Consider the following 27,712-nt stretch of genomic DNA (forward strand, 5'->3'; position numbering starts at 1 on the left):
GACTCTTGTCTTGCTTCTTCAGCACCTCTTCTATAGTGTCATGGAGCCACCTCCAGCCTGGTAAATGTGGAGGCTAGCCCAAACTGGTACAGATCACCTGCTTTCTCTATCCTTTTCTCTGACAAGCTTAACCGGTTCCATGGTCATTCTCTAGCAAGTTGACTTCAATTCTAAGTTTAGTCATTCTCAACCGCCTGTATGACAGACCACCAAGATGCCAGGCCCTCCAGCTTCTGGCCATCAGACACTTCCTCTTACACCAGTAGCCACTTCCAGTCATGCAGGTTTCCCCTAAATCACCTGTGACTTCCTAGGGGCTACTGCTTGCCCTCTGATCTCCCCTCCCCTTCCCTCCTCCTCTCCTCTCCTTCAGTTGCTGTCATTCTCATCTCTTTCTTATCCTGCTCATTTCTGAATTCACCTTTCTATTACTGTCTTTGGCGATGCCCAAACTGAAACTCAACCTTCTGCCTCCTAAACCTGACCATTCCCTCCTCTTTTCCATCCCTTTCAGTGGTACCTTTTAATAACTCAGATCCTAAAGCCAAGAATGCAGCTATAACGTCCATTTTTCTCTCATTCCCACATCTAAGTGCATCACTAAGACTTGTCAGCACTTCCTTTGAGTGTATCTCATTTTCTCTTTGCCCCTCTCTCCCACCTCCACCTGGTCCAAACCATCACCAGTCCTGCGGTATATGTATGCCACACTATGCTCCATCTGCACTTCCTCTTCACTCATCACCCCAATGCACTCTCTGTATGTAGGGGCCAGAGAATGTTATGTCACTTTGCTGCTTGAAACCTTTAGTACCCTGGTGTCTGTGGTAAAATCCACTCTTATTACCATCACCTTCCAGACCCACGGCCTCCCCCCCCCCCGTCCCCTCTTGTCCTGCTCTCCCCCCTCCCGCAGTCCCAGCCCTAATATATGCTGGCCCCTCCTGCTGCTGCTCTTTGCACTTGCTCTATTTCAGCTTCCTGAATATCTGGCTCCTTCTAGTCCTTCAGGTTGCAGCTTAAACGTCCTCTCCTCAGGGGTGCCTGACTGGCTCAGTCAGTGGAGCATGCAACACTTGATCTCAGGTCTTGAGGTCGAGCCCTACTTTGGGTGAAGAGATTACTTTAAAAAAAATTTTTTTGAATCTTTAAAAAAAAAAAAGGCTCTCTCCTTCAAGAGGATTCCCTGGCCACCTACCGGAGAAAGGACCTCATTTTTATTTCTCAGCACAGCACCTGCTTTATTTCCTGGACAGCCCAGTCAGTATTTTATTTTTCTATTTGTTTACCTACTTATTGTCTGTTTCCAAAATGATAGTGTAGGGACACCTGGCTGGCTTAGCGCGTGTTGCCTTTGGCCCAGGGCATGATCCTGGAGTCTCGGGATCGAGTCCCACATTGGGCTCCCTGCATGGAGCCTGCTTTTCCCTCTATGTCTCTGCCTCTCTTTTTGTGGCTTTCATGAATAAATAAATAAAATCTTTTTTAAAAAAATGATAGTGTAAACTCCACAAGAACATGGACCTTGTCTCCTTCGTGCCCCATTGCATCCCTAGCACCTCACACAGAATCTACCACCTCCTGATTTTTAATTTGCTGGATGAACATATACGTCAAAATATTTTTATGACTTACATATTAGATAAAATTCTAAGTTTCGGGCAGCCCCAGTGGCGCAGCGGTTTGGCACCGCCTGAAGCCCGGGGTGTAATCCTGGAGACCCGGGATCGAGACCCACGTTGGGCTCCCTGCATGGAGCCTGCTTCTCCCTCTGCCTGTGTCTCTGCCTCTCTCTGTGTGTGTCTCTCATGAATAAATAAATTTTAAAAATTCTTTAAAAAAAAAAATTCTAAGTTTCTTGGTCTGATCCTCAAGGAAGGCCCCATCAACCTTTTGCTCCACTATCTCTATAATTCTAGAACATTTCTTGGTACTGTCTCCCTTGACATCCCAGCTATCCATGGCTTCCTGTTTACCTAAAATGCCTTCCTGTTATCTAGATCTCTTAGACCCAGCCCCTTGCCTCACCTCTACTACTCACCCCTTCAAGGCTTCTCTATAGTTTAGGAATAAAAGCCCAGCTCAGAGGTTCTTAAATTTGAAACAAATAAACTCTCCCCCGTTGCTTTGGTCAGAAGTGGCCAGCAGCCTTATGTTAGCTGTGATCTGTGAACTCCTTCAGGGTCTTGACCCACAATGAATACTTGATGAATGCCCCTTATTGAGCATGTGGGTGAATGGATCAGATTACACCAGCAGAGTGCTACACTGTCTTGAGTCTCACTCACTGTACAATTTTTCTTCTTGTTCAACCCCCAACAGGTCTTCTGTTCCCCAGAGCCACCTGCTAAGACCTCTACCCCAGAAGATTTTATTCGCATGACCAAGGGTATCACCATGGCAACAGCCAAGGCTGTTGCTGCTGGCAACTCCTGTCGCCAAGAGGACGTCATCGCCACAGCTAATCTCAGTCGTCGTGCTATCGCAGATATGCTTCGCGCTTGTAAGGTAAGAACCCTGATAGTGAAGCGGAATCCGAGGTGGTATGGCTGCTTTGGGGCAGACCACGGGAGGGGAGAAAGCGCAGGGTCTTGGGAGTCCTGGAGCTCTTTGGGATCCTAATGCTAACTCTCTGGGACAGGAAGCAGCTTACCACCCAGAAGTGGCCCCTGATGTGCGGCTTCGAGCCTTGCACTATGGCCGGGAGTGTGCCAATGGCTACCTGGAGCTGCTGGACCATGTGCTGCTGGTAAGGAAGGCGGGCGTTGTCTGCACCCTGTACCAGCCCCCCTAAATGAGGTCTCCTCTCTGTGTGCTTCACACCCAACTGTCAATTTGTTTGTTCAGAATGCCTCCCCACCCCACCTTCTATTTCCCAAATCTGTTCTCATTCCCAAGCCTCCCTTCCACTGGGGCCCCATCATTCTTAGCATCTTTGATTTTCCCGCTCACGTCTTCCTCTTCATTTCTCTTTTCTCCTCTCTTCCCACCTGACCACTCCCTTCTTTACCTTCGATGTCTCTTCCTTCTTCTCATTTCATCATTCTCCTTGCTCCTTGCCAGCCGGTGAGTGACACACGACACGGCCCCACTGTCTCCACCACGTGTGTGGTATGGTGCCCAGAGCGCACCTGCACAGAGGGCATGGGGTTTGAGGGCTCTGGTGTGGAGCGGTCTCTGAAGGGGGCAGGGGTCACGGTCGGCCCTGTGTCTGAGCTCTGGCAGAAGCTGAAATCTGATGCTTTTGCTCCCTGCCCTCTTTCTTCGCCAGACCCTGCAGAAGCCAAGCCCAGAGCTGAAGCAGCAATTGACAGGACACTCCAAGCGTGTGGCTGGTTCAGTCACTGAGCTCATCCAGGCTGCTGAGGCCATGAAGGGTGAGGGATGACCGGGGGCAGGAAGGAAGGGCAGCCTTTTTCATGGGGAGAGCTCCGCCTCCTGGTTGGGCTGCTTTGAGCCGCCCTCTGCTCATAGTCCCCACAGGTGCCAGGTGCTGGGGACACTAACCATGCTGCCCAGTGCTCCTGACCTCCCTGCTCTGCCTTAGTCCGTTTCTTCCTCCCTTTGCCCCACCAGGAACAGAATGGGTGGACCCAGAGGACCCCACGGTCATCGCTGAGAACGAACTCCTGGGAGCTGCAGCCGCCATAGAGGCCGCAGCCAAAAAGCTGGAGCAGCTGAAGCCTCGGGCCAAACCCAAGGTCAGGCCTCTGAGTCCCTCTTCCCGCCCCGCCTACTGGCAGATTATCCCCACCTTCACTTTGCTTATCTCTCTGCAACCTTTGTCTGTTGTAGGAGGCAGATGAGTCCTTAAACTTTGAGGAGCAGATACTGGAGGCTGCCAAGTCCATCGCGGCGGCCACCAGCGCCCTGGTAAAGGCAGCGTCAGCTGCCCAGAGGGAACTAGTGGCCCAAGGGAAGGTACGCACTCAGATACGAGGAATGGGAACAGCAGCAGCTTTGCTGTCCACACTCAAATTGATGGGGGGCAGGGGGCTTTTACCCACCCATAGAGAGCGCAAGTCTTGAGTTGGCTCCCCCTTCATCCACAGGTGGGCGCCATTCCAGCCAATGCACTGGATGATGGGCAGTGGTCTCAAGGCCTCATTTCTGCTGTGAGTACACAATCCCCACTAGGTATCTCACAGGGAGGTCTGTGAAGGCAGGAGAGGGGAAAGACTAGGGCAAGAGGCATATTCTAATCTAAGCCTCCTCACTTTAGGCCCGGATGGTGGCTGCAGCCACCAACAATTTGTGTGAAGCCGCCAATGCAGCTGTACAAGGCCATGCCAGCCAGGAGAAGCTTATCTCATCAGCCAAGCAGGTGGCTGCCTCCACAGCCCAGCTCCTTGTCGCCTGCAAGGTCAAGGCTGACCAGGACTCTGAGGCAATGAAACGACTTCAGGTGAGGAACCCTGATGGTCCGACTGTATCTTGGGCTGTGCTGCTTTTTTAAACCGTTACCCCCAGGGCACCTGGGTGGCTCAGTGGTGAGCATCTGCCTTTGGCTTAGGTCTTGATTCCGGGGTCCTGGGATCGAATCCCACATCAGGCTCCCCATAGGGAGCATGCCTCTCCCTCCGCCTATGTCTCTGCTTCTCTGTGTTTGTCATGAATGAGTAAATAAAATATTTTTAAATAAATAAATAAACCGTTACCACCAAGACATGTTTTTCTGTGAGGGGGTAGAGAGACTCTCTCAACTGAGTTCCCTGCCTCCCACTGCCTTCTCTCTGCCCAGGCTGCTGGCAATGCAGTGAAGCGAGCCTCGGATAACCTGGTGAAGGCAGCACAGAAGGCTGCAGCCTTTGAAGACCAAGAGAACGAGACAGTGGTAGTGAAGGAGAAAATGGTTGGGGGCATTGCCCAGGTGAGCTTTGCCCCAGACGCTCTAAAGGACATTGTCAGCAGGACAGTCACACTGCCTGCACTGGCCCCATGACCCTGTACCCCAGGCATGTACTTGCTAAACTGAGTCCCGGATCTCCATCCCTCAGATCATTGCTGCACAGGAAGAGATGCTTCGGAAGGAACGAGAGCTGGAAGAGGCGCGGAAGAAGCTGGCACAGATTCGGCAACAGCAGTACAAGTTCCTGCCTTCAGAGCTTCGGGATGAGCACTAGGGTAGCCACTTCTATTTAATGCAGACCCAGCCCAGAGACTGTGCCTGCCACTACCAAAGCCTTCTGGGCTGTCGGGCCCAAGCCGCCCAACCCCAGCACTCCCCAAAGTGCCTGCCAAACCCTGGGCCTGGTCCTCCCCAGTCCCGCTGCACATCCCCTGTCCCCTCCCTGACTCCAAGTGCCTTCATGCCCTAGGGCCCCCTAAGTGCCTGCCCCTCCCTAGAGTATTAACGCTCCAAGAGTATTATTAATGCTGCTGTACCTCAGTCTGAACCTGCCAGGGCTCCTGCCCGCTCCACCCTGCCAGCAGCTTCCAGCCAGTCCCCACAGCCTTGGCTCTACTCCTCTTTTTTTGATACTGTCTACCCCAACCCCCAACTACCTGTGGGGGCCGCGGGGTTGTAAGCCCCAAACAGGTCATGCTCCAATAAAGGTGATTCCGCCTGCGACCTCTGCCTGGCTTTGTGAGGAGATGGGAGAGTCCTCTTGGGGAAAGGGAATGCGGAGGAGAGACTGGGATTCAGTTCTGTCACCAAGGTCATCTGGCTCAGAAATGGATTGGGGGCTCATGATGGCAATCTGCCCCCTGCGGCCCCTTCCTCCTCCTTGCACCCAGATCCCCAAAGTCACCCAGAGCTGGGAAGCCAAGAAGTCCTATTCCTGTTGTCCCCTAGCTCACTGGCCAGCGCCTACACCTTACCAAGTGCCATCCTTCTACTGCTAGGACAGCAGCTGCCACTGCTCTTTGTGGCTACCAGGGACACTCCGTTCTTCATAACTGCTCATGGTATTTGAACAAATCCAGTTCCTGGCCAAACTCAAATTTCCAAAAGCACTTTTGCTGAAAAGAATAAGCCTATAAGATACAAGTGTCTGAGCCTCAGAGAACTATGGCCACAGATTTGGTCAAGGCTGTTAACAAGCAAAGAATCCAAGTTGAGGCTGCATCAGGTAGATTCTATTGCTGACCCGGCTGGGGCATGTATAGGCCCTCCCAGGCCTTGTTGTTACTCCTGCCTAGAATAGCACTAGAAGAAAATGGAAAAAGCTTGACCTAAGTGTAAGGCTTCATTAGAGGGCACAGCTCCCCTCATGGCCAGGCAGGTACCAGTAGCCCTGTTCCAGGAGCCCTGCTGATCTGGAGGTTAAGTGGAAGGATGAGGTCAGGGAGGTAGATATTGTTTCCATTTCCTTCCACGTCCCCCCCCCCCTCTGCCCACACGGCACGGGCCAGGTGGCCATCCTCTTAGGTCTGCCACAATTCTCATGCATGATTCTTTTTTTTTTTTTTTTAATTTTTTTGTATTTATTTATGATAGTCACAGAGAGAGAGAGAGAGAGGCAGAGACACAGGCAGAGGGAGAAACAGGCTCCATGCACCGGGAGCCCGACGTGGGATTCGATCCCGGGTCTCCAGGATCACGCCCCGGGCCAAAGGCAGGCGCCAAACCGCTGCGCCACCCAGGGATCCCTCATGCATGATTCTTTAACCAGCCCTGTTGCCCAGTATATATCCTTGCCTCTCCCTCCAAGTAAAATTCAACACCACCCACTACTTCTCTTGGGCACTTTTCACCTTGAAGCCACATCTTCTATTCCTATTCCATTAGAGTAAGTTTAAAGTAGGTGGAATTACTTTGTCTTCCCCAGGGCAGCCCATCAGGGAAGGTGCCAACTTCCTACCAACACTCCTGTCACCTGTGATTAATTCATTCAATATTTACTAAGCCATGCCCACACTAAGCACTGGAAAATAGAGATGCATTATCACCTCTCTGACGCAGAGGCCTGGCAACTCCAGTGCATACCACTGTGGCCCCCTCAACCCAGATTCAATGTCCTAGCATCGTGAGTTGAGAACCAGAGAGATCAAATCCCTTCTACAACCTCTCAACAAGCAGTAGTCCAGACTGTCTGAACTCCAGCTATCAGCCCAGGACAGCTGCTTATTCCTGCCACCACTTCGCTGCCATGTCCTTAGGAACTGTGACCAATCACACACCTCTTACTAGTGATGCCTCAGGGAGACCTCTGGGGAGGGGCTCAAATACCCATTAAACCAGCAATTCTGGGCAGCCCCGGTGGCACAGCGGTTTAGCGCCGCCTGTAGCCCAGGACATGATCCTGGAGACCCTGGATGAGTCCCACGTCAGGCTCTCTGCATGGAGCCTGCTTCTCCCTCTGCCTGTGTCTCAGCCTCTCTCTCTCTCTGTCTCTATGAATAAATAAATAAAATCTTAATAAACCAGCAATTCTTAAAACCAGCACTTAGGGGTGCCCGAGATGAGACCCTTTCAGGAGTCCATAAGTTCAAGATCATTTTTTTAAAAGATGTTATTTATTTATTTGAGAGAGAAAGAGAGAGCATGAACAGGGAGGAGAGGGAGAAGCAGGCTCCTGCTGAGCAGGGAGCCTGATGTGGGGCTCAATCCCAGGACCCTTTGAGCATGAGCTGAGCCAAAATTGAGGCAGACGCCTAACAGACTGAGCCACTCAGGTGCCCCCAAGCCCAAAAGTATTTGTTGCCAATGATATAATTTGAGCTTTCAAGTAAAAATTAGAATTCTAGAAAACTTAGGTCTGCTACCATGAGCTTCATAGCTTCTCAAAACTTAAAACTTAGACTTTTCCATTGAAACCAAACATGATATTAAGGAATTTGATTTCTTTTTATAATGCATAATGAAATGTGTCAATATTTGGAACATTTGCATAGCTCATGGATCAATATTTTCTAAATGATAAATGCATGATGTTACATAATTATCCCTGGGTAAAAAATCCAACCAAAGTGCAACACAGACCAATGTAACATAGTACAAAAAAGTTATTGATGTGGTTTCAGATTCCACATTGCAAGTAACCCTTAAGAAACCACCAACTGTCAAGTATTGAGGTAGTAGCAAAGAATATACACAATTACCTGAAAAGACTATAAATATACTACTCTTTTTCCAGCTATATATCTGTGTGAGGCTAAATTTTCTTCTGAATATACAGCACTTTAAACAAACCACCCTAAATATAAGGGAAGGGAGAAGAAATGTGTGAGAAATATCAGAAAGGGAGACAAAACATAAAGACTTCTAACTCTGGGAAATAAACTAGGGGTGGTGGAGGGGGAGGAGGGCGGGGGGTGGGGGTGAATGGGTGACGGGCACTGAGGGGGACACTTGACGGGATGAGCACTGGGTGTTATTCTGTATGTTGGTAAATTGAACACCAATAAAAATTAATTTATATAAAAAAAATTAATTCCCTTTAAAAAAAATAAAAATAAACAAACCACCCTATAACAATAAAAACAGAAGTAGATTTTGAGAATCCATGTCCTCCACTAAGCCAGATATTAAACAGATTTGTAAAAATGTGATACAACTGCCATCCTAACACTAATTTAGGGAGGTGAATATAGTTTTTATTAAAAACATTTATGTTCAGGACAGCCCAGGTGGCTCAGCAGTTTAGCGCCGCCTTCAGCCCAGGGCGTGATCCTGGAGACCGGGGACCGAGTCCCACGTCACGCTCCCTGCATGGAGCCTGCTTCTCCGTCTGCCTCTCTCTCTGTGTGTCTCTCATGAATAAATAAATAAATAATCTTAAAAAATAAATTAAAAAAAACGTTTATGTTCAAAATAGAAAACTTTTGCACAGTAAAGGAAACCATCAACAAAATAGAAAACTAACAGAAGATATTTGCAAATGATATATCTGATAGAGGTTAATATCCAATATATGTAAAGAACTTATACAATTCAACACCAAAAAAAAATCTGATTAAAAATTGGGCAGAGGACCTGAATAAACATTTTTTCCAAAGAAGACATAGAGATGGCCACAAACACATAAAAAGATGCTCAACAGTATTGATCATTAGGGAAATGCAAATCAAAATCACAATGAAATACCACTCCACACCAGTCAGAATGGCTAGTATCAAAAAGACAAGAAATAACAACTGTTGGTGAGAATGTGAAGAAAAGGGGACCCTGTGCATTGTCAGTGGGAATGTAAATTGGTGCAAATACTGTGGAAACCAGTATATTCTTCAACAAATTAAAGATGGAAATACTATATGATCCAGTATTTTCACTATTGGGTATCTACTCAAAGAAAATGAAGACTCTAATTCAAAAAGATATATGCACCCCTATGTTTATTGCAACATTATTTACAATAGCCAAGATATGGAAGCAGCCTAAGTGTCCATGGATAGATGAATAGATGGTGTGGTATACAGATATACACAGATTACTCAACCATAAAAAATAATGAGATCTTGCCATTTGTAACAACATGGATGGTGGACCTAGAGGGATGGTATTAGGCTAAGTAAAATAAGTCAAATAAAGACAAATACCATTTGATTTCATATATATGCAGATTCTAAAAAACAAATGAACAAACAACAAGGGGTGCCTGGGAGGCTCAGTCAGTTAAGCATTCACCTTCAGCTCAGGTCATGATCTTGAGGTCCTGGGATCAAGCCCCATGTTAGGCTCCCTGATCAGCAGGGAGTCTGCTTCTGTTTCTCCCTCTGCCCCTACCACCACCACCCCTTGCATGCTCTCTCTCTCTCAGATAAATAAAATCTTAAACAACAACAACAAAAACAGACTCTTAAATAGAGACCAAACTGGTGGTTACCAGAGGGGAGGTAGGAGGATGAATGAAATAGATAGAGGGCATTAAGAAGTATAAACTTCCAGTTATAAAATAAATGTCATAGAGGTAAAAAGTACAGCATAGGGAATATAGTCAATAATATTGTAATAACATATGGTGATTACAGTTATCATGGTGAGCACTGAGTAATATATAGAATTGTTGAATCAATAGTCGTACAATGGAAACTAATATAACATTGGATGTTAATTATACATCAATTAAAAATCCTGTAAGTTAAAAAAAATCCTTTATGTTAACAGGGTCAATGTATAATGGGTTTATTTCTGTCATTTTTAATGAATTAATAAATATTTTAAATTTCTCAGTTTCCATTTTATTTTTTTAAGATTTTATTTATTATTTATTCATAGAGACACAGCTAGAGAGAGAGACAGAGACACAGGCAGAGGGAGAAGCAGGCACCATGCAGGGAGCCTGATGTGGGACTCCATCCCGAGTCTCCAGGATCACGCCCTGGGCTGCAGGCGGCACTAAACCGCTGCGCCACCGGGGCTGCCCTCAGTTTCCATTTTAATATGTTAATTATTGATAGATATAATCCACTCTAACAAAAGGTTTTGGATCTTCAAACTATTCTTGATTTGTAATAATGTAAGTGGTTCTAAGACCAGTAAGTTTGGGGGCGGGGGGAGTTTGAGAACTGCTGCACTAGACCATGAGTTCCTTTAGATCCAGATAATATTAATATTTCTGTGTGAGTAAAAAGTTTACCCAGCAAAAGTTTATGGAGTGTCAACTCATGCCTGATGCTTTGCTAGGCTTTGGGGATTCGGATTTGAATAAGATAGTCCCTGTTCCAGAGAACTCACCTGCCAATGAAGAAGACCCATAGGTAGGTACAAGAACAATTGTAACAAGAATTCTGAGAATTATAGGAGCCTACACCAAGAACACACATCCGTTAGGTGAAGGAAATGAGATAGGCAGTGGTCAGGGAAGGCTTCCCAGAAGGGCTATCATTTGATCTGAGTTTGTTTGTTTGTTTTTTAATTTAAAGATTTTTTTATTTATTCATGACAGACACACACAGAGAGAGAGAGGCAGAGACACAGGCAGAGGGAGAAGCAGGCTCCATGCCGGGAACCCAACAGGGGACCCGATCCCAGGACTCCAGGATCGAGGCTTGGGCCAAAGGCAGGCGCCAAACCGCTGAGCCACCCAGGGATCCCCTGATCTGAGTTTTTAAGGCCACCAGAATCAGCCCACAGAAGAGCATTTTTTTTAAAGATTTTTATTTATTTATTCATGAGAGAGAGAGAGAGAAGGAGAGAGGCAGAGACACAGGCAGAGAGAAAAGCAGGCTCCCCACACGGAACCGATGCAGGACTCGATCCCAGGTCTCCAGGATCACTTCCTGGGCTGAAGGCGGCGCTAAACCGCTGAGCCACCCGGGCTGCCCCAGAAGAGCATTTTAGACAGAGGGAACAAAATGCAGAAAAGGTGGAAGCTTTAAGAAAAGTATGGCTATTCCCAGGTCCTGCATATAATTGAGTATGAACGCAGCATGAGGTACAAGTCTGTGTTTTGGGGATGAGGATGGGGATGAAAGGAAATGAGGAAGAGAGATAGGCAGGGGCCAAAACGATGGACTTCAGATACCATATTAAGAAATGTGGATTTCTATCCTCAAAGGAGGGAGGGAGGAGGGAGGGGTTTTGGACGATTTTAGGATCGCATTGGCACCGATTTTTTAAAAGACTTTGCTAACAATGTCAAGGTTCAGTTGAATGAATATATGAAATGGAGAACGAGGAGTAAGACCACATCCGACACAGGCAGGAGGGACCGTGAAGAGCTGCCCAAGACAACCCCAGAGACCTGGCGGAGGGACCTGTGGAGGAGGCAATGTAACCGCAGCATTAAGTGGCTGTGGAAACTGACGGACAGGGGTGCGCTTGGAAGCCCCCAGGGGTTTAGCACTGGGTGCTGGGAGGGTGGACGGGTCTCCCACGAGTTTGGGGGAGCAGGGAAATGGCTGGAATGAACACTGCGAGGTCAAGTTGTTCCACGTGTAGCAAGCAGGCAGCTAGGCGGGTCTAAACACCTTTCCGCACCCCGTCCCCGCGGCCCGGGCCCAGGGCCCACGGTTCCCACGGTTCCCACCCCCACCCGCCAGGGCCAGGCCCCCGCCTCGGCCTCAGGGGAGCGAGGCGAACCGCCGCCGCCGCGTTTCCCCCGCCCGGGCTCCCCTTCCCCCTTCCCCCTTCCCCCCTTCCCCCCTTCCCCCTTCCCCCCTTCTCCGAGCCGGCCCTCTCCTTCCTCCCCCCCCACCCGAGGGAAAAAGAAAACCCGCAGCCCCGCGCCTCACGCTCGCGACCCGGGCCCCGGCAGCCGCCCCCCGCCTCCCGACGCCGGGGCTCCCTAACTCTTCCCCTCGCCCCCCGCCTTCCCCGCCCCAGGCCGGCCCCGCCTCCCCACGGGGAAACAGCCCAAAAAAGGGCAGAAAAGAAATTTTGGCGTAAAGTTGGCCCGCAGGAGGAGACGGGAGAGTCCGCAGGGAGAAGGGGGGGAGGCGGGGCGGCCGGGGCCCAGGGAAAGCGGGGCGGGGGGAGGGGCAGGGGAGGGGAGGGGGCGGGAGCGCGCCGCGCCGGCCGGAGCCACCGGGAAAATACGCGGGGCGCGTGTGGGGGCAGGGCGGGCGGGGTGCGGAGCTGGGGACCTAGGCGCCCCGCCACCGTAGGGGAGGGGCCCAGGCTCCTGGGCAGGGGCTGGGAGGGGAAGCCAGGGGGAGGGCAGGCCCGCCCTCCGGGGGCAGCAGGCCGGACCCCGCTCCGCACTGGGCCGGGGCTCTGGGGAAAAAAAAAAAAAAAAAAATCCCCTCCTGCCTCAGTTTCCCCAAGTTCCCGGTGAGACTCACCGCTGTCACTACCACGTCGGTAACGCAGACCCAGAGTCTGGGACTCAGGGTAAACTGAGGTACTCGAACCACGGAGGAGCCCCGCCTCCCAAGAGACATTTAATCCAGGGGGATTTACAGGAAACTTCTAAATTAAGGGCAGCGGCTGCTGCAGCTGAGGGGGGCACGCGGGTCCCCGCGCCCGCGCAGCTGCCGTGAGCTCACGCCCCGAAATAGCCCCAGGGGCCCCAGCCGCAGCTGCCACTGCGCCGGGCTGTCACTCAGAGGAAACGCAGAGCCCCCAGCCCGACGGTCCCCTCCCCTCCGCAGGGCCAGGGTTTCTCCAGCGGACAGTACCCGCTACTTTTACCTTCCGACGGCTGGGGGTGGGGGAGGGGAGGAGCCCCGAGGGGGGCGGTCCCGAGGGGGTGGGCACAGGGGGCGGCCGCCGCCCCCCACCAGGCTGCGCTTCTGCCCCTACAAGGTTTGCGCCGCGATGGGGGAGGGTCCCGGCCCCCGGCTCCGCCCGGTCCCTCCCAGCCTTTTAGGCGCCCGCGCGGCTGGGACATCCCAGTCCGGCTTGGTCCTCCTCGCCCGCCACCCGTGCGCCCAGTCCGCGCAGCCAGCCCAGTTCGTCCCGTCCGCACTGCCCGCCGGCCGGCCCGCCCCCCACCGCAGCCATGGACGCGATCAAGAAGAAGATGCAGATGCTAAAGCTGGACAAGGAGAATGCCATCGACCGTGCGGAGCAGGCCGAGGCCGACAAGAAGCAGGCTGAGGACCGCTGCAAGCAGGTGGGGGCCCCGGACCCAGCGCAGCCCCCTCCTCCCCAACAAGGGAGGGGTAGGCCCTGCCCTGTGCTCCCTAGCCTGAGGCCTGCAGTCCCAGAGTCACCCATCCAGTACCATCAGGGACCTGACCAAAGCCACACTTAATCTCACCCACCATAGCCTAGGGAGCTGCAATCCCCCAATTTCCACACCTGCCCCTGCAAAGCAGGGGCAGCCCCAGCTTTGGGAGGCTGGAAGCTTTCTGTCCTACCAGGTCCCCTTCAACACAACACCCCTGGCTGCACTGTCTTTCCCCTACTATCCTGCTTCCTTCCTGACAGCCCCTAAATATCTTTTAAAATCTCCCTCACACAACCTTGCCTCCTTCCTGACCTCAGGGCCCAACTAACCAAGGCCTCTCTCCCCCAGTTGGAGGAGGAGCAGCAGGCCCTCCAGAAGAAGCTGAAAGGAACAGAAGATGAGGTGGAAAAGTATTCTGAGTCAGTGAAGGACGCCCAGGAAAAACTGGAGCAGGCTGAGAAGAAGGCCACCGACGTGAGTGCGGACCCAGGGTAGGGTGGGAGAGTGCACCGGGAGGGGTCCCAGACACGGGGAAGTAGGGGAAAGAGGACCTAGACATCCCCAGCACCAGCACAGAAATGGTTTCCTCTCAAAAACCCAGGCTAGGGCAAGCTTGCACAATTAATCTAAGGCAGTGGGTAAATCAAAACCACCCACCACTTCCCCCAGAAGACAGCCCTGTAACTCCATTTGGTTCCAGCTCTTAGAATGTACAGTGATCAAGCAGTGAGTCATCGTAGGGGGTGGGTGGTACAAGAATTTACCATCTACCTCAATTAATCCTCTAGCTGGAAGTGGAGAAGAGGCTGCAGCTCCATTTGTGGGGTATGGGTGTAGGTACTATTGGGTAGGAGTGGGGAGAGGAATCCAGAGATGGGATCTGACTTGAGTTACACCCCTGGGGGGCCATTAGAAATTCCTGGGCCTTGACCTCTGGCTCCAGCAGCCCTGCTGTGCACTGGGACCCAGCTCAGGTTCTAATGGCCCCTCATTTACCCTCATTAAGCTGTCAGCCTTGAGACCAGGCCAGGCCACAGGGCCACAGGACAGGACCACAAATGCCAAGGCAGCCACCTTAGCAGGTCCTGTTTGCTCAGATTTCTCTGCCCACCTCACATCCCCTAGCCAGACTTCTCTGTCTTCTGCCGTTCCCAACCCCCACCTTGAGGTTGGGGAATAGCCATATGAGTTTTCATATGGTACTTGTACTGTTCTCTGCCTCAGTTTCCCCACTTGCCTTCCATCCAGGATTAAAATGAGCCTATAATTGGAGATATGGGAGGATTAGCAAAAGTATGTCTGAACATCTGAGATGACATTACTGTTTATGTTGACCATTACCCATGTTCCCCAACCCCCACCCCAGGTTGGTTTCTCTGACCTCCAGGCTTGGTTTTGGTTCTCCCCCAGCCCTGGCACTTGGGAGGGAACTGACCTACAGCTGCTAGCAAAGACAGCCCTGGGCATCTGACGCTCTATAAATAACTAAGGCCCAGTGCAGCTGGAGGCAGGACTGGAAACCCAAGGAGCTGGGTGGGGGCTGGAGGGGAGGAGGAGAGGCCGAGGACAGAGCTGGGGACTCAGGGCAGCAGTGCCAGGAGTCAATAGCAAACACTGCCCGGACTTATTGTATGACCTTGAACACCACACTTCACTCACACCGTGCCTCGGTTTCCCCCTTCTCTCTTCATGTTTATCCAGTAGGGACAGTAGTGCCTATCCTATAGTTGGAGAGCAGCATCCATAACCAGGAAGAGCTTGAGAAGCAGAAAATGGCAAATATCAGTCCTGTGATGAGGACCCCAGGACTTCTCAGACTCTTCAGAGCCATTTGTCCTCCTACTATCACAAAGAGGGCTTTCCTTTTATAGAGTCTCATCATTCTCTAGAGTGGACCCCTAAGGTTCTCCCAGGGTCATTCTTCCCAACCCCCAGTGCTGTCCCCAGAATCCTTCCACACTGAGTCATCTGGCCCTCTGCCCATGATGGCCTTTGCCACTCTAGGTGGCCTAAAGCACCTGGAGGACAAGCTACTACTTTCTATATATGGTGCTGTGTTTCCCCTGCTGTAGGGTACCACCCAGGACCTGCTTCCTACACCCTCTGCCCCCAGGGCTGCCACCCATCCCTTCCTGCTTTCACTTCTTCCCCTACACTGGCCCTTTCTCCTTTCCAATCTTAAATCTTGAGGTCGTTGTCTCTGAGGGAGAAACAGGGATAACCTAACATTTATGGAGTGCGGATTCTGCAGGCAATGTGCTCAGATGCTTTCTGCATATTATTTTATTGTTTCCCAAACTTGGCTTATCATCAGAATCACTTGGAAGCTTAAAAAAACAAAACAAAACAAAAACAAAAAAAAACTAAAAGATTTCCAAGCTCTTGCCCTGGAGATCTCATTTCAGTGGACCTAGCATGGAGCTAGAGAGCCTGTTTAGTTTTATAAGCCTCCCACCCGGTCCTGTTGATTATTAGAAGTGCTGTGTTATCTTAGAACAGCCTACAGAGGAGGAACTGCTTGTGTCAACTCAGATTTAAAATTTACAAAGGAGGAATCCGAGGCCTCGAGAAATGAAATAAGTTGTCCAAGGTCACACAAGTGTCGAGTGAGCTCACAGATGGCAGTCTGACTCAGAGCCGATGCTCTTAACACCAAACTGCACTGCTTCCCTCACTTTCCTTCATGGGAGGCCCATCTTGGCTCTGCCCTCTCATTTTCGGAAGGTATCATTTTCCATGGACCATCCCCCAAACCTCCAAGGTTTTGCCTCCATATTGCAGATCAGGGGCTGAATATGTATCACTCACACTGCCCTGCACCGCCTCCAGCTGCCTCCCCCTGGGCAAGAAGCCCCTTGTTACAGCCTGGAGTGTCTCCTCTGGGCCGGAGAGCCTCCTGAGGCCCTCGCTGGGAGTCTGCCTGGCAGCCAGTGACATCACAGAGCTTAACTCTGTGATTGGCTATTTTTAGCAGTGGTGCGATCTGGTTGGCCTGATTTTCCTCACCCCTTAGCTGAGCAGCTGAGCCAGGCTTTGCCCTGGAGGAGTCAGGGCTCCTCAAACCTGGTCTGACTGAGCACTGGCGTGCTTTCAGCGACGCAGAAGGACCTGCAGATAACTATCAGGAAAATAACCATGCACAGTGCTAGAAGAGTCCCTGAAGCAGGGGAATGGAGCTCGTTAAGGAATGCATGTTTTGGGCTGGGATTACAGAGTCTGAATAGAAGATGGCTGGTTAGGGGGAAAAATAGACGAAGTCTGGAAGCTAGGAAATAGATTCTTTCTGACAAGAATCTTACCAGCCTCTGGAACCTTTCTGATCCTCATCCAAGGCAGACAAAGCCCCTCTGACTTCTGGCCTTTGACCCACAGGCCGAGGCAGATGTGGCCTCCCTGAACCGCCGCATTCAGCTGGTAGAGGAGGAGCTGGACCGGGCGCAAGAGCGCCTGGCTACAGCCCTACAGAAGCTGGAGGAGGCTGAGAAGGCAGCTGACGAGAGTGAGAGGTGGGCTGGGGGCCTCCCAGGGGGTGGGCCGGGGAGGGGCGGGCAGCCTGTCTCTGCTGGTCCTGACCCCACTTCCGCCCCCTCTCCCTGCCTCTCAGAGGAATGAAGGTCATCGAAAACCGAGCCATGAAGGATGAGGAAAAGATGGAGCTGCAGGAGATGCAACTGAAGGAGGCCAAGCACATCGCTGAGGATTCAGACCGCAAATATGAGGAGGTGACAGCCCTACCCCACTTCCTTCTCCCCGTCAATCCCCAGATACTCCCAGCCACTCACCAGGGCTCTTCTTCTGTCCCTTTCCCCCCAGGTGGCCAGGAAGCTGGTGATCCTGGAAGGAGAGCTGGAGCGCTCAGAAGAGAGAGCAGAGGTGGCTGAGAGGTAAGGCTACCTGGGGATAGCAAATGAAACTCAGCCTGGTCCCGTGGCTCTGGGGCAAGTGGGAGGCAGTTTCCCAGGCTTGGGGCCATAGGGACAGGTCCTGTCCTCTGACCCCTAACTGCTGCCCCCAGCCGAGCCAGGCAGCTGGAGGAGGAACTCCGAACCATGGACCAGGCCCTCAAGTCCCTGATGGCCTCAGAGGAGGAGGTAGTGACCTCACTGGGCAATGGTGCTTTCTTTTAGCTCACCTGCTCCCCAGTCTCAGGCTGCTCTCTCACCTGTTGGGGGTTGGGAAGGGCCTTGGGCTTACAAACTCTGCCTGCTGTCACTCTCACAACTCTGCTCTCTCTTCTCTCCTCCACCCCTTCCTCACTGTGCCATCTCCACTGTCTCCCACACTGTGTCCTCACACCCCCCCCCCCCCGCCACACACCCCCTACAGTAAATGTGGGGACCTAGAGGAGGAGCTGAAAATTGTTACCAACAACTTGAAATCTCTGGAAGCCCAAGCGGACAAGGTAGAAGGGGGTAGAGGGCCAGTGAGGATGGGGTCCTGCAGGGGAGGGAGGTGATGGGCCCAGGCAGGGAGGGGCTTGTTGTTCCCTGGAGACAAGATCAGGAGTAGCCTGTGGGCTCAGTGGAGTGAAAGATTTATGGGGGCAATCTACTGATGGCATGTGTATGTCCCTAAAAGTATTCCACCAAAGAAGATAAATATGAAGAGGAGATCAAACTGCTGGAGGAGAAGCTAAAAGAGGTGAGAGTCCTTCCAGTCCCCACTCTCCCCTCGAGCCTCCCTGTCCCTGCCAGAGAGACTGCCTATGGCAAGAACTTTGGAGATAGGGATGGAACAGGAGAGGTTGACTGAGAGGGCCGAATTTTTGTCATTCCTCCCTCTTACCTTTACGCCCAGGCTGAGACCCGAGCAGAGTTTGCCGAGAGGTCTGTGGCAAAATTGGAGAAGACCATCGATGACCTGGAAGGTAAAGGGATACTCCCCTGTACCCCCAAACCTCTTTAAGTGGGTCCATGCTGCCCATGACTGTACATCTGTCCCTTATTTTCCCATTGCATTTGTCCTGGATAAATTAGTGTTGGACCACCTAGGACTCCAGCAGCTCCAGGAGCTGTGCCCACCATTCAAGTACTTGCATCTGGTTGCAGCATGCCAACTCCAGTGCTTCTCAAACTTGAGTGCATATGAGAACACCTCAGGGAATTTTTAGTTATTTTTTAAACTTTATTTTTTTAAGCTTTTATTTATTTATTCATTAGAGACACAGGCAGAGGGAGAAGCAGGCTCCATGCAGTGAGCCTGACATGGGACTCCAGGATCACACCCTGGGCTGAAGGTGGCACTAAACCAGTGCTGAGCCATCTGGGCTGCCTGAGAATTTTTATAACACAGATTCCTGAATCCTACTTCAAAGTGATTGCTGACTCTGGGCTTGAAGAATCTGTATGTCTGACAGGCTGCCTGGTAATGGCAATGCTGCTGGTCCTCAGACCACTGCCCTAGACAATTCTGTCTTCAGGTGCAACACAATACACACTATATCACAAAGATCTTTTTATTAAGTATAGAGGGATTTGATTTAATATCTATGTTTTCATGACATTAATGGAAAATACTATCTTAAGCTAGATTTGATGAAAACAAACACCCAGGTATATTTGCCAATCTGTGGCTGTTTCTCATTAGTAGCAAAAATGTCCTTCCTATCTAAACTGTATTTTCTTTTTATTTTATGATAACCCTTTCACTTTCGAAATTCCCACTTCTTGTGCTTCCAGCCTTCTCAGGCAAGCCATAATTTTATCTCCAAACTTTAGGACCTTAGACCTTTCAGGCTCTAGTACCCTCCCCCTGAAGCAAGCACTCCCACTTATTCAAAGCACTGTGCCCCCATGTCCCTGGGGAAGGTAGGAGCTCCAGAGGGGGAAGAACCGATTTGGGCTACAGAGAAAAACAAAAAAAGACGGGTACAGAGAGGGGAGGAAGGAGCCCTCATGGCTGTCCAGCCTATTCTCTGGTCTATTTCTCTCACTCCATCTTTGTCCACCTCTGACTCTTATTCTCTTTCCATTACCCTCTCTCCTTCCTTTCCTCTTTCCCTCCATTCCCTCTCCCCACACTCCTACCTGGCCCCCCTCCCTTGAACCTCCCCCAGATGAAGTCTATGCACAGAAGATGAAGTACAAGGCTATCAGCGAGGAGCTGGACAACGCACTCAACGACATCACCTCCCTCTGAGCCCCACGCCAATGTGGCCCCCTCAGCCCATTCTCTCCTCCCTTTCCATTCTCTCTGTGGGCAGGGGGCAGAGAGGAGGCACAGAATGGCCAGCATCTTGCAGCCAGCCTGGGTGCAGCCTTGGAGAGCTCCAACCGCACTTGCCGCCCACCTTGGCTCATGCTTCAACCTCCTATCCACCCACTCCACTCTCCAGCCTCTACCTCTTTCTGCTGCTTAATAAACTCACCTTGGTCTCGGTGCTGTTTTCCTGCCCTGCAGAGAGCACTTCCATCACTCCCACAGAGATCCTGGCTTTTTTGCAGACAACCCCAATCTTGTGACAACCCCCCCATACTGAGCTCACCCACAGAACACTGTAATGCACACAGAACCCCCCACCCCGTCTATCACTGTCTTGCTGCTGCACGTGGGCACACACTACCTGTCAATCCCCGTGGGCCCTCTGCCACCTCTGAGAGCCTTGCTCTTGCATTCACCTAGGCACCCAGGCCCGTCGCTGACCTCACAGCACCCTGCTGCAGTTCCAGGAGAAAGAGGGGGCTGGCAGGGAGCCAGGTGGGGAGGTGCTGAGAAAGGGCCAGGTGGTGGTGGGAGGTCTGGGGAGAGGTTTGGGAAGACACTGGATGCTGACATGGGGCTTTCGCTGCAGATCTGTTTTCTGCCTGAGTCTTGTCTGTCTGTCTGGCCCACCCTTTTCTGGCTCAGTCTTTGTCTTTCCTCCTGTTTCCAACTCTCTTAAACCTTCCAAAGAAGGAGGTAAATTAGTTAATGACTCAGCCTCCCCATCCCACCCTTAGGCCCCTGAAGCCCTCAGGGAGGTCTCCCTGTATGTCTCAGTCTCTCCATTTGCCCCTGGTTCGGGCTCCTCAGATCCCTTCATGCTCAGGTCTCCCTGTGCCTCCACCCCCCTCCCAGCCTGTCTCCTCCTCCTTCTCCCCTCCTCACGTGCTGCTTCTCCTCACAGAGACCTTGGCCAGTGCCAAGGAGGAGAACGTGGAGATTCACCAGACTCTTGACCAGACCCTGCTGGAGCTCAACAACCTGTGAGGGTGGCTCAGCCTCAAGCCGGGCTGTCGGCGCCACCCCAACGCAATAAAGTGGATGTTACTGGCATCACAGGGCCCTTTCAGCCTCTCTCTGGTGTTGGCGATGGTGGTGGTAGTCTTACAAAGTGGAAAAGCGGAGAGGATGTCCGAGGAGAACAAAGGAGTGAGCAGAGCCTGGTCCATGCTCCACTGTAGGACTTCCTTTTCTAAGGGAGCCGAGGGGTGGGGGCCCTGAGTTCACTGAGGGTTGTGAACGGGCTGTGTGAAGCAGAGAGGGCTCCTCGGGTCTGGGGGAACATCCGGGCCCTTGCTACCCTCAGGGCAAAGGAGCTGCCAGACAACACAATCTGAAGGCAAAACTGCAAAGCTACACAGATTTTACTGGAGCAGGGTCAAAGCCCCAAAGCCACACTATGATTTTAAGCCTAGAGGCTAAGCCTGCCCTACCCAGAGACAGACTGCTGTGTGGATGCCCCCAGCCATTTGACCTCAGTCACTTTTTTTTTTTTTTTTAAGATTTTTATTTATTTACTTGAGAGAGAACGAGAGGGAGAGGGAGAAGCAGATCCCTGCTGAGCTGGGCTCCGTCCCAGGACCCTGGGATCATGATCTGAGCTGAAGGCAGATGCTTAACCTACTGAGCCACCCCAGGGGCCCCAAGTCACTTATGCCCCCCTTCCCATCTGTGCTAGGCAGTAATGCCCCCCATCAAAGATGTTCACACCCTAATCCTGTGAATTGTTACCTTCTGTGGGAAAAGGAATTTCATGATTGACCTAAGGATTTTGAAATTGGGAGAGTATCCTAAATTATCTAGACAGGTCCAAATGTAATCACAATGGTTCTTACAAGAGGGAGGTAAGACCCAAGGCAGTTGTAAGACATGACGATGGAAGCAGGAGACTGGAGTGATCTGAGGAAGGGGCCAAGGTATGCTTGGCTTCTAGAACCTGGAAAAGGAAACCCCCTCCCTTCAAAGTGTCCAGAAGGAACCAGCCCTTATGACACCTTAACTTCAGCCCAGAAGATTCATTTTGGACTTCTGACCTCCAGAACTCTAAGAGGATAAATTTGCATTATCATTCAGTTTGTGGTAATTTGTTAAAGGCAGCAGCAATAGGAAATAAATACACCATCCTCCTGATTTAGGGAACAAAGCTGCCTTCCATATATTTTATTAGAAACATTTATTTTAAAAAAAATATTTGAACCTTAAAAAGGAAGTGGTATAAAGGGTAGGAAAGGACAAAGTCTCCAGCTCCCCCTCAGATTCTTCTGGTTGACTTCTCTCTGCACATTCTCCAAGTTCCAAGGCCTCTAGGCAACAGTCTCTGTGACCTCTGCTGGGTGATAGCTAACATTCCCTTTGGTCCCATTCCGGAGTCTGCACAACACAAAAGCCCAGTCAGAAAGATGAGCTCATTTGCATCCAGCTAGGTGGGGCAGTGCCTGAGGAAGAGGATAAGTATACCTTCCCTGCTTTCTCATTTGCACGATGAAGGCGATGCTGGTGACAGCAAAGAGGAGGCCAAAAACCACGGCCAGGATGTCACCTGGAGGAAGAGGAGAGGCTGCCTCAAAGTGAAGAGGAATCTGTAGGATTCCCTCAGCCTGCTATAGTGTATCCCCCACCTCTGACCCCCAGATTCTCCAGCTGCCCTCAGTGTTAGAATCCAGAAGAGGTCAGCAAAGGGATGGGGGTGGATACATAAGAAGGAGTAAGATAAGCACCTTTTTTTCTTACCTAAAAACAAAAAAAGAGGCTGTTTGGGAAGGAAGAAGCTAAGAGATTCCTGGAGCTTCATTCTAACCAACTTGCTCTGGGGACAACAGGAGTACCCCCTCCCCCTTGATCTGACACTGTCTTATTGGGGTTGGAGGTCTGTTCTTCAGAAAAGGAGAGTGGGTAGAGGTGGTCCTACCCCTGGGGCTAAATGATACCAAGGCGTCAGGAGCCAGAGAAGGGGCACAGACTCACCAGCACCAAGGCAGGAATTCAGGTGGACTGAAGAGAAAAAAGACACATTAGAACCAGGGGCTGTGACTACCAGTGACATGGGAGGATGAGGGACCTGGGGTGGGCGGGTGGGGGGGGAGAGGGAGGGAACATGGCAATATGGGTCACCACAAAACTTCACCTGGCTCAAAAGACCTGGGGCTGCTCTCCACTTGAGCAGGGAAGGAGGCCTCGATTATTCGCCCATTCAAAGGCTGTGTGGCTCGGAAGTTCAGCTGTAGCCGAGAGTCATCAGGTCCCCACAGGGAGCCAGAGAGGGTATGGAGCTAGGGAGGTCAGTAGATAGTGGGAGTGGGCTCATGACAAGAAAATGAAAGAGTCACAGGCCTATTCACAGCCAGCACCTAGGGCTTCACCCGCTATGTCCCCCACTTCCTCTGTTTATGCACCTTGATCTCATCCTTATACCCCTTTCCCCCACATCCCCTGGGTCGACACCATGCCCCAGCCCCACCTGCTTAGCACTCAGCCTCACTGTCTGGTTGAACACAGTCCAGATGACCCCCTGGGCACAGGGGGGTGTGGTTAGAGACCCCTCATAGCGGAAGTAGCGGCTGAGGTCAGAGGGCAGCAGCGCGGATACATCCAGTCCTGGGACCCAAGTCTCTGAGTCTGTGGAGAGGACCTATGCTGGAATCCCACCTAGATTGCTTCTCTCCAAAGCTTTGGGGTATAGGGGTACAACTTCATCTCCCAGAAGCCATGCTGATGCAACTTCCTGAGACCACCTCTTTCTTCACTGTGTCCCTTCCCATAACTCAGCACAAGACATAACTCAAAAGAAAGTGCATGAGTCTTCACAGAGTGAAAGAAGTTCTCCCTAGGTCCTCCCTGAGTCTTCACTCTTACTTTGCATACTACGATAACAAGCTACACTATGGATTTAAGCCCAAATGAATCAAAAGGAAAAATTAGCTGAATAGCTTGTAAACAAATATAGACATTTGAAACCATAAAAAAGACACAAAAACACAAAAGCACAGTTCCTCTAGTTCAGTAAAATGTAAGTAGAGTAGTGAGATTTAAAATAACTCAGAGTAGCTGAGAAGGGAAATATTCCCAACAAAAGTACAAATTTAAAATATTTGATGCTTATTAAGGAGAAATCGTTTTCAGAAATATTTTTGCTCCCCAGACTCAACCTCTGAAATTTCACTTTTTTTTTTTTTTTTGGTCTTGTTTTGTGTTTTTTATTGGTTTTTGTTTGATTTTGGGTTTTGTGGGGTTTGGGTTTTTTTTTGGGGGGTGAGGTGGGGTTTTTGTCTGTCTTGGTTTTTAGCCATAAAGCTTGTGGGCCTCTGCTCAGCTTTATAGTTATTGTCAAGGTCATAGTCAGTCATTTCACACATTGTTTCCCTTCCTGTGGGAGGGAGCCGATCATCCATTCTCACTCCGAGACTTCCCAAGGACAATTCTTTATGAACAAGGGTATTGAGGACAGTGGCCAGACCAACAAACTCACCTTCTTCAGTGATTTCTTCCAAATGTGACAGCAACTGCTCATAGGCACTGTTTTCTTCTGGACCCTCCTGGGAAATGGCAGTACAAGACAGATTCTTATAGGCATCTAGGGCTATGGCTGGAGGCCTGAAGGTGAGGTGGGCTTTGCATACTCCTCCCGTTTCTCAGCTCTGAGGATGCTGAGAGAACATAAAATCTTGTGTATTATTACTTGGTCGATTTACTCTAGCAGGTTACTGACCTAACCTGCTTGGTGGGCTGGTTTCAATGGCAAATTGGAGAAGCAGGAAGATGGGCCACTTGACTGTGACCTGGGTCCTGCTATCTTTTCCAGTCTCACTGATCCTACCTCCACATACACACTCATGGTCTCCCCACAGAAAACCATAATAACTTTTGTATTCTCATTTCCTCTACATTCACCTTAAGAGTTCATGTGTTTGAGTTTTGGAGCAAGGACATCCTATCTCAGATGCCTTCTCTGAACTTTGTGCTGTGAGGCTGGCGTTAAAGAGCCAGTTAGGCAGTGACTGAGCCTAGAAGGTATCTCCCCATCATCCCTGCATTTTACTAGTCTCTTCTAATCACTATGTAGGTAGCCCTGATTGTTACAGGTCCCAAAGAGGTCACTAAATATTTCTCTAGGCTTTACTGCATTTCACAAAGCGGAAATTATGAGTTATAGGAGTATTTAAGAAACTCCTCTTCCTGGTGTCCCTTCTGTTCCACTTGCCATTCCCTGAGTGTATCATAGTCCACATATAATGTTGGCTCTGCATGGAATATATGGAATATCTCCCTTTCCTTCCCACTACTGCAGGCTTCAAGTCTGACCTCTGGGAACTTTCCTCTGACCACCTCTGCTATGTATGTGCCCTCCATATGTGCCTTTCATTGTCAGCTGCCTCCACCGGCTGTGGGCTCCTTACAATCAAGGAGCCAGGGTTTCCGAGTCCTTGGTGTGGCTCAGTGCCTGGCTCACAGTGCGTGTTGGATGAATTAATGAGTGAATGAGGCCTGCCAGGTGCCAGGGTGCCTGTGTTAGGATGGGGTCTCCGGGGTCAAGCTACACTGAGCCCTGGGGCGTGGCGTGGGGAAGCAGGGAATAGGGGTGTCCAGCGCTGGTACCTGCAGAAAGGCGGCCAACACGGCCAGCCCCCCCGGGCGTCCCAAGGCCTCCTCAACTTTGGCAAATGCAGTGCTGATGTGAACCACGTGGATCTGGAGAGAAACGGAGGGTAGAAGTGGGCAAGACCCCCGGCCCAGCGTCCCCCTTGGCCTCGCCGCCGCACGCTCACCTCGGCTGGGAACCGGTGGCCGTCGACCGTGTGCTCCGAGCCCGGGCGGCCCGCGGCCCCCCAGTGCAGGTGCAACTGCAAGGCCCGGTACTCCCGCCCGGGGCCCAGGGCCATCTCCAGCCCCGGAGGCAGGGTCAGCTGCACTGCGAGGGAAGAGCCAGGTGAGCCGGGGGTGGCGCGGTGGGGGTGGCGGTGGCGGTGGGGGGTGTCTAACTGCCTGGCGCGGGCGTGGCCGGCCCCCGCTCTCGGCCCCGGCCCGTCCCCCGACAGGCTCCGCCCCCTCCGGGCGGCTCCGCGGCGAGACCCCCCTCACCGGTGTGGCCATTGTTGCGCAGGCGCAGTTCTGGGAGTGGCGGGAGCTCAAAGCCCAGGAGCTCCAGCGGTGGCAGCGCCGGGCAAAAGGCGGCGAGCTGGGGCCGGATATCTACGGGCGACTGGAAGCGGCCCGCGCAGGCTGGGGACACCTGGGGCCAGGGCGGGTCTCCTGGAGCGAGAGAGTGTGGACGGGAAGTCTGGTGACAAGATCAGGGCCGGTCAGGGAAGCGGGTAGAAAAAGTGAGAGGGTGGAGTGAGAAGGCATCGGGCGGGAAATAGAAATCGGGGCTGTGGGCCGAGAGGGCAGCGGGCCGTGCTGCGGGCTGGCGGGCGGGTGCCGTGGGTGGGACGCCCGGGAACCAAAGTTCTGGGGGGTCAGGTCGGCAGAGCAGGGTGCCCAGGTTGGGTGTGCAAGGGGTGGGTGTCTCACCTCCATAGCGCCAATGACTGTGGTCATCCCCTGCATAAGTGAGAAGGACGGAAAGCCGATATTTAAGCCCAGTCCCTCCCCAGCGGCCAGAAGGAAGTGCGTTCCCCTGCTGGACAGGGGCATAGGAGGTAACGGGAAGGCCTTACGTGGCCAGGTATAAAGCACAACAGATTGCAACCAACATAACACCGTAGCTTGGTAGATCAAAGATCCTACAGGCCCCAGAGATACCAGTTTGCAACCTTGTCTTAGTCTGTAAAGTGGGGAGTGGGGTGGGTAAAGGGGTTTGGTCCCCAGGCCCAAAACAATAGACCCTCTTCCCTTTCTCCCTGTCTCCAACTCCCTTCCCAAGGTTCTTCATTTCTGAGTCTCCTGGTTTCTCAGTCAAAAAACCAGGTTCCCCTACTTACTATTCCTTCTTCCTAAGTCTCGCTTTCCTCATCTGTAGACTGGGGATGCGGTGATCTCTACAAGCCCTCCTGGCTCTTCCACTGCTACCCACCCTGCTACCGTCTTTCTTCTCTCCCCTCATATTCTTTCTTCTCTCCTCATATCTCTTTCCATTTTCCTCATCTCTCTCTCCTCTCCAACCTCCGCCTTTCTTTTTCGTCTCTTCCTGCTCACCTCTCCATCTGTGCTTTTTTGTCTCCCCACAGATCCCCTTCTAGCTCTGAAAGGGGGGAGGGGAGTGTTTAGTGGCATGAAATCCCAAGGGGATGGGAAAGGCTACTGTCAGCGTACAGGCTCCTTTTCTTCGCTGAATAATCCCTGCCTGGGCTAGGGTTGAGCACCTGGAGGACAAACCTCCTGGAGCCTAGACTTGGAGGGCTGATAACCACTTACCTTTGTTGTGCCTGTGGGCATTATTCTGGGAGCCTGGGGTGTCCCTGGGCGCCTCAACAGTAGGTAGATCCTCTAACTTCAGAGAGTCCTCTTTTCCTGGTTCAGTCTTCATTCCAGATGGGTCCTCCTCTACAGGTGGGTCTTCCTCTCCAGGTGGGTCCTCCTCTCCAGGCAGGTCCTCCTCTCCATGTGGATCCTCTTCACTGGGTAGGTTTTCCTCATCCAATTGATCATCCTCTCCAGATGAATCTCCTCCCAACCCAGGTGTCCCCTGTATCCGGGACAGGCTCTGGGGATGGACAGGCACCACGAGTGGCAGTATCAGCAGCAGTTGCACACTAGGGCCCAGAGAAGGGGCTGGGATCAACAGAGGGAGCCAGGGACCGGGGCACAGGGGAGCCATGCGGCTGACTGTGGGGTGTCCCAGACACGGTGTGTACGGGCTGTACGTGCATTGGAAACAGGAGCTGGGTGGGGGAGGAGCAAGCCTGGAGGGGAGCGGGCTGACTCACAGAGGGCCCTTTTGTAGAGATAGAGCCAAAGTCCCGTGGGTCTGCCTGGCCCTGGGCCCCTTCCCCGATACCAAAGCCTGGATGTGAGAGGCAGGTATATGCACAGGCAGGAGGTTATCGGGGTCATAGGCTCAGCCTGGAACCCAAGGC

The 27,712-nt window shown here is 51.7% G+C and overlaps 3 protein-coding genes across 9 annotated transcripts in view; 2 read left to right on the forward strand and 1 right to left on the reverse strand.

Moving 5' to 3' along the window:
* The window catches only part of TLN1 (talin 1), a 32,769-nt gene extending 27,197 nt beyond the window's left edge, over positions 1 to 5,572 (forward strand). For all 3 annotated transcript variants that reach the window (XM_055301899.1, XM_055301901.1, XM_055301900.1), the window contains 9 exons: positions 2,323 to 2,508; positions 2,642 to 2,749; positions 3,272 to 3,377; positions 3,577 to 3,701; positions 3,796 to 3,921; positions 4,053 to 4,115; positions 4,223 to 4,405; positions 4,742 to 4,870; positions 4,998 to 5,572. In XM_055301899.1, coding sequence (XP_055157874.1) covers positions 2,323 to 2,508; positions 2,642 to 2,749; positions 3,272 to 3,377; positions 3,577 to 3,701; positions 3,796 to 3,921; positions 4,053 to 4,115; positions 4,223 to 4,405; positions 4,742 to 4,870; positions 4,998 to 5,123 — 1,152 coding nt within the window. In that variant the 3' untranslated portion in view covers positions 5,124 to 5,572. The remainder of the gene's footprint in view (positions 1 to 2,322; positions 2,509 to 2,641; positions 2,750 to 3,271; positions 3,378 to 3,576; positions 3,702 to 3,795; positions 3,922 to 4,052; positions 4,116 to 4,222; positions 4,406 to 4,741; positions 4,871 to 4,997) is intronic.
* Positions 5,573 to 13,207: 7,635 nt separating this feature from the next.
* TPM2 (tropomyosin 2) lies at positions 13,208 to 20,753 on the forward strand. 4 transcript variants are annotated; one of them, XM_055302465.1, is made up of 9 exons: positions 13,208 to 13,442; positions 13,848 to 13,973; positions 16,872 to 17,005; positions 17,104 to 17,221; positions 17,313 to 17,383; positions 17,515 to 17,590; positions 18,078 to 18,140; positions 18,297 to 18,366; positions 20,605 to 20,753. In XM_055302465.1, the coding sequence occupies exons 1-9, from the start codon at positions 13,329 to 13,331 to the stop codon at positions 20,685 to 20,687; spliced, it is 855 nt and encodes a 284-aa protein (XP_055158440.1). In that variant the 5' UTR covers positions 13,208 to 13,328; the 3' UTR covers positions 20,688 to 20,753. The 4 variants fall into 4 exon arrangements, with proteins under 4 accessions (XP_055158440.1, XP_055158437.1, XP_055158438.1 ...); XM_055302462.1 differs by lacking the exon at positions 17,515 to 17,590 and adding an exon at positions 17,826 to 17,901; XM_055302463.1 differs by lacking the exon at positions 20,605 to 20,753 and adding an exon at positions 19,555 to 19,877.
* On the reverse strand, positions 19,660 to 27,512 carry CA9 (carbonic anhydrase 9). 2 transcript variants are annotated; one of them, XM_055302460.1, is made up of 11 exons: positions 27,051 to 27,512; positions 26,208 to 26,237; positions 25,776 to 25,946; positions 25,463 to 25,605; positions 25,293 to 25,385; positions 24,166 to 24,232; positions 23,179 to 23,315; positions 22,825 to 22,969; positions 22,665 to 22,691; positions 22,158 to 22,239; positions 19,660 to 22,070 (listed from the first exon to the last, which is right to left on the reverse strand). In XM_055302460.1, the coding sequence occupies exons 1-11, from the start codon at positions 27,451 to 27,453 to the stop codon at positions 22,004 to 22,006; spliced, it is 1,365 nt and encodes a 454-aa protein (XP_055158435.1). In that variant the 5' UTR covers positions 27,454 to 27,512; the 3' UTR covers positions 19,660 to 22,003. The 2 variants fall into 2 exon arrangements, with proteins under 2 accessions (XP_055158435.1, XP_055158434.1); XM_055302459.1 differs by having other exon boundaries at positions 23,158 to 23,315; positions 27,051 to 27,511.
* Positions 27,513 to 27,712: the final 200 nt, after the last annotated feature.

Source organism: Nyctereutes procyonoides, unplaced genomic scaffold (genome assembly GCF_905146905.1).
Source record: "Nyctereutes procyonoides isolate TBG_1078 unplaced genomic scaffold, NYPRO_anot_genome, whole genome shotgun sequence".
NCBI classification, from domain to species: domain Eukaryota; kingdom Metazoa; phylum Chordata; class Mammalia; order Carnivora; family Canidae; genus Nyctereutes; species Nyctereutes procyonoides.

Bases quoted from the DNA above. Each gene is read 5' to 3' on its own strand.
- CA9 (XM_055302459.1), bottom strand. From the start codon at position 27,453: ATGGCTCCCCTGTGCCCCGGTCCCTGGCTCCCTCTGTTGATCCCAGCC. The intron at 26,238-27,050 runs GTAAGTGGTTAT...TCACTTATGCAG, and splicing joins TGCCCACAGGCACAACAAAG to GGGATGACCACAGTCATTGG. The intron at 22,240-22,664 runs GTGAGTCTGTGC...CTCTTCCTCCAG, and splicing joins GAATTCCTGCCTTGGTGCTG to GTGACATCCTGGCCGTGGTT.
- TPM2 (XM_055302465.1), top strand. From the start codon at position 13,329: ATGGACGCGATCAAGAAGAAGATGCAGATGCTAAAGCTGGACAAGGAG. The intron at 17,006-17,103 runs GTGGGCTGGGGG...CCTGCCTCTCAG, and splicing joins GCAGCTGACGAGAGTGAGAG to AGGAATGAAGGTCATCGAAA. The intron at 18,141-18,296 runs GTGAGAGTCCTT...CTTTACGCCCAG, and splicing joins TGGAGGAGAAGCTAAAAGAG to GCTGAGACCCGAGCAGAGTT.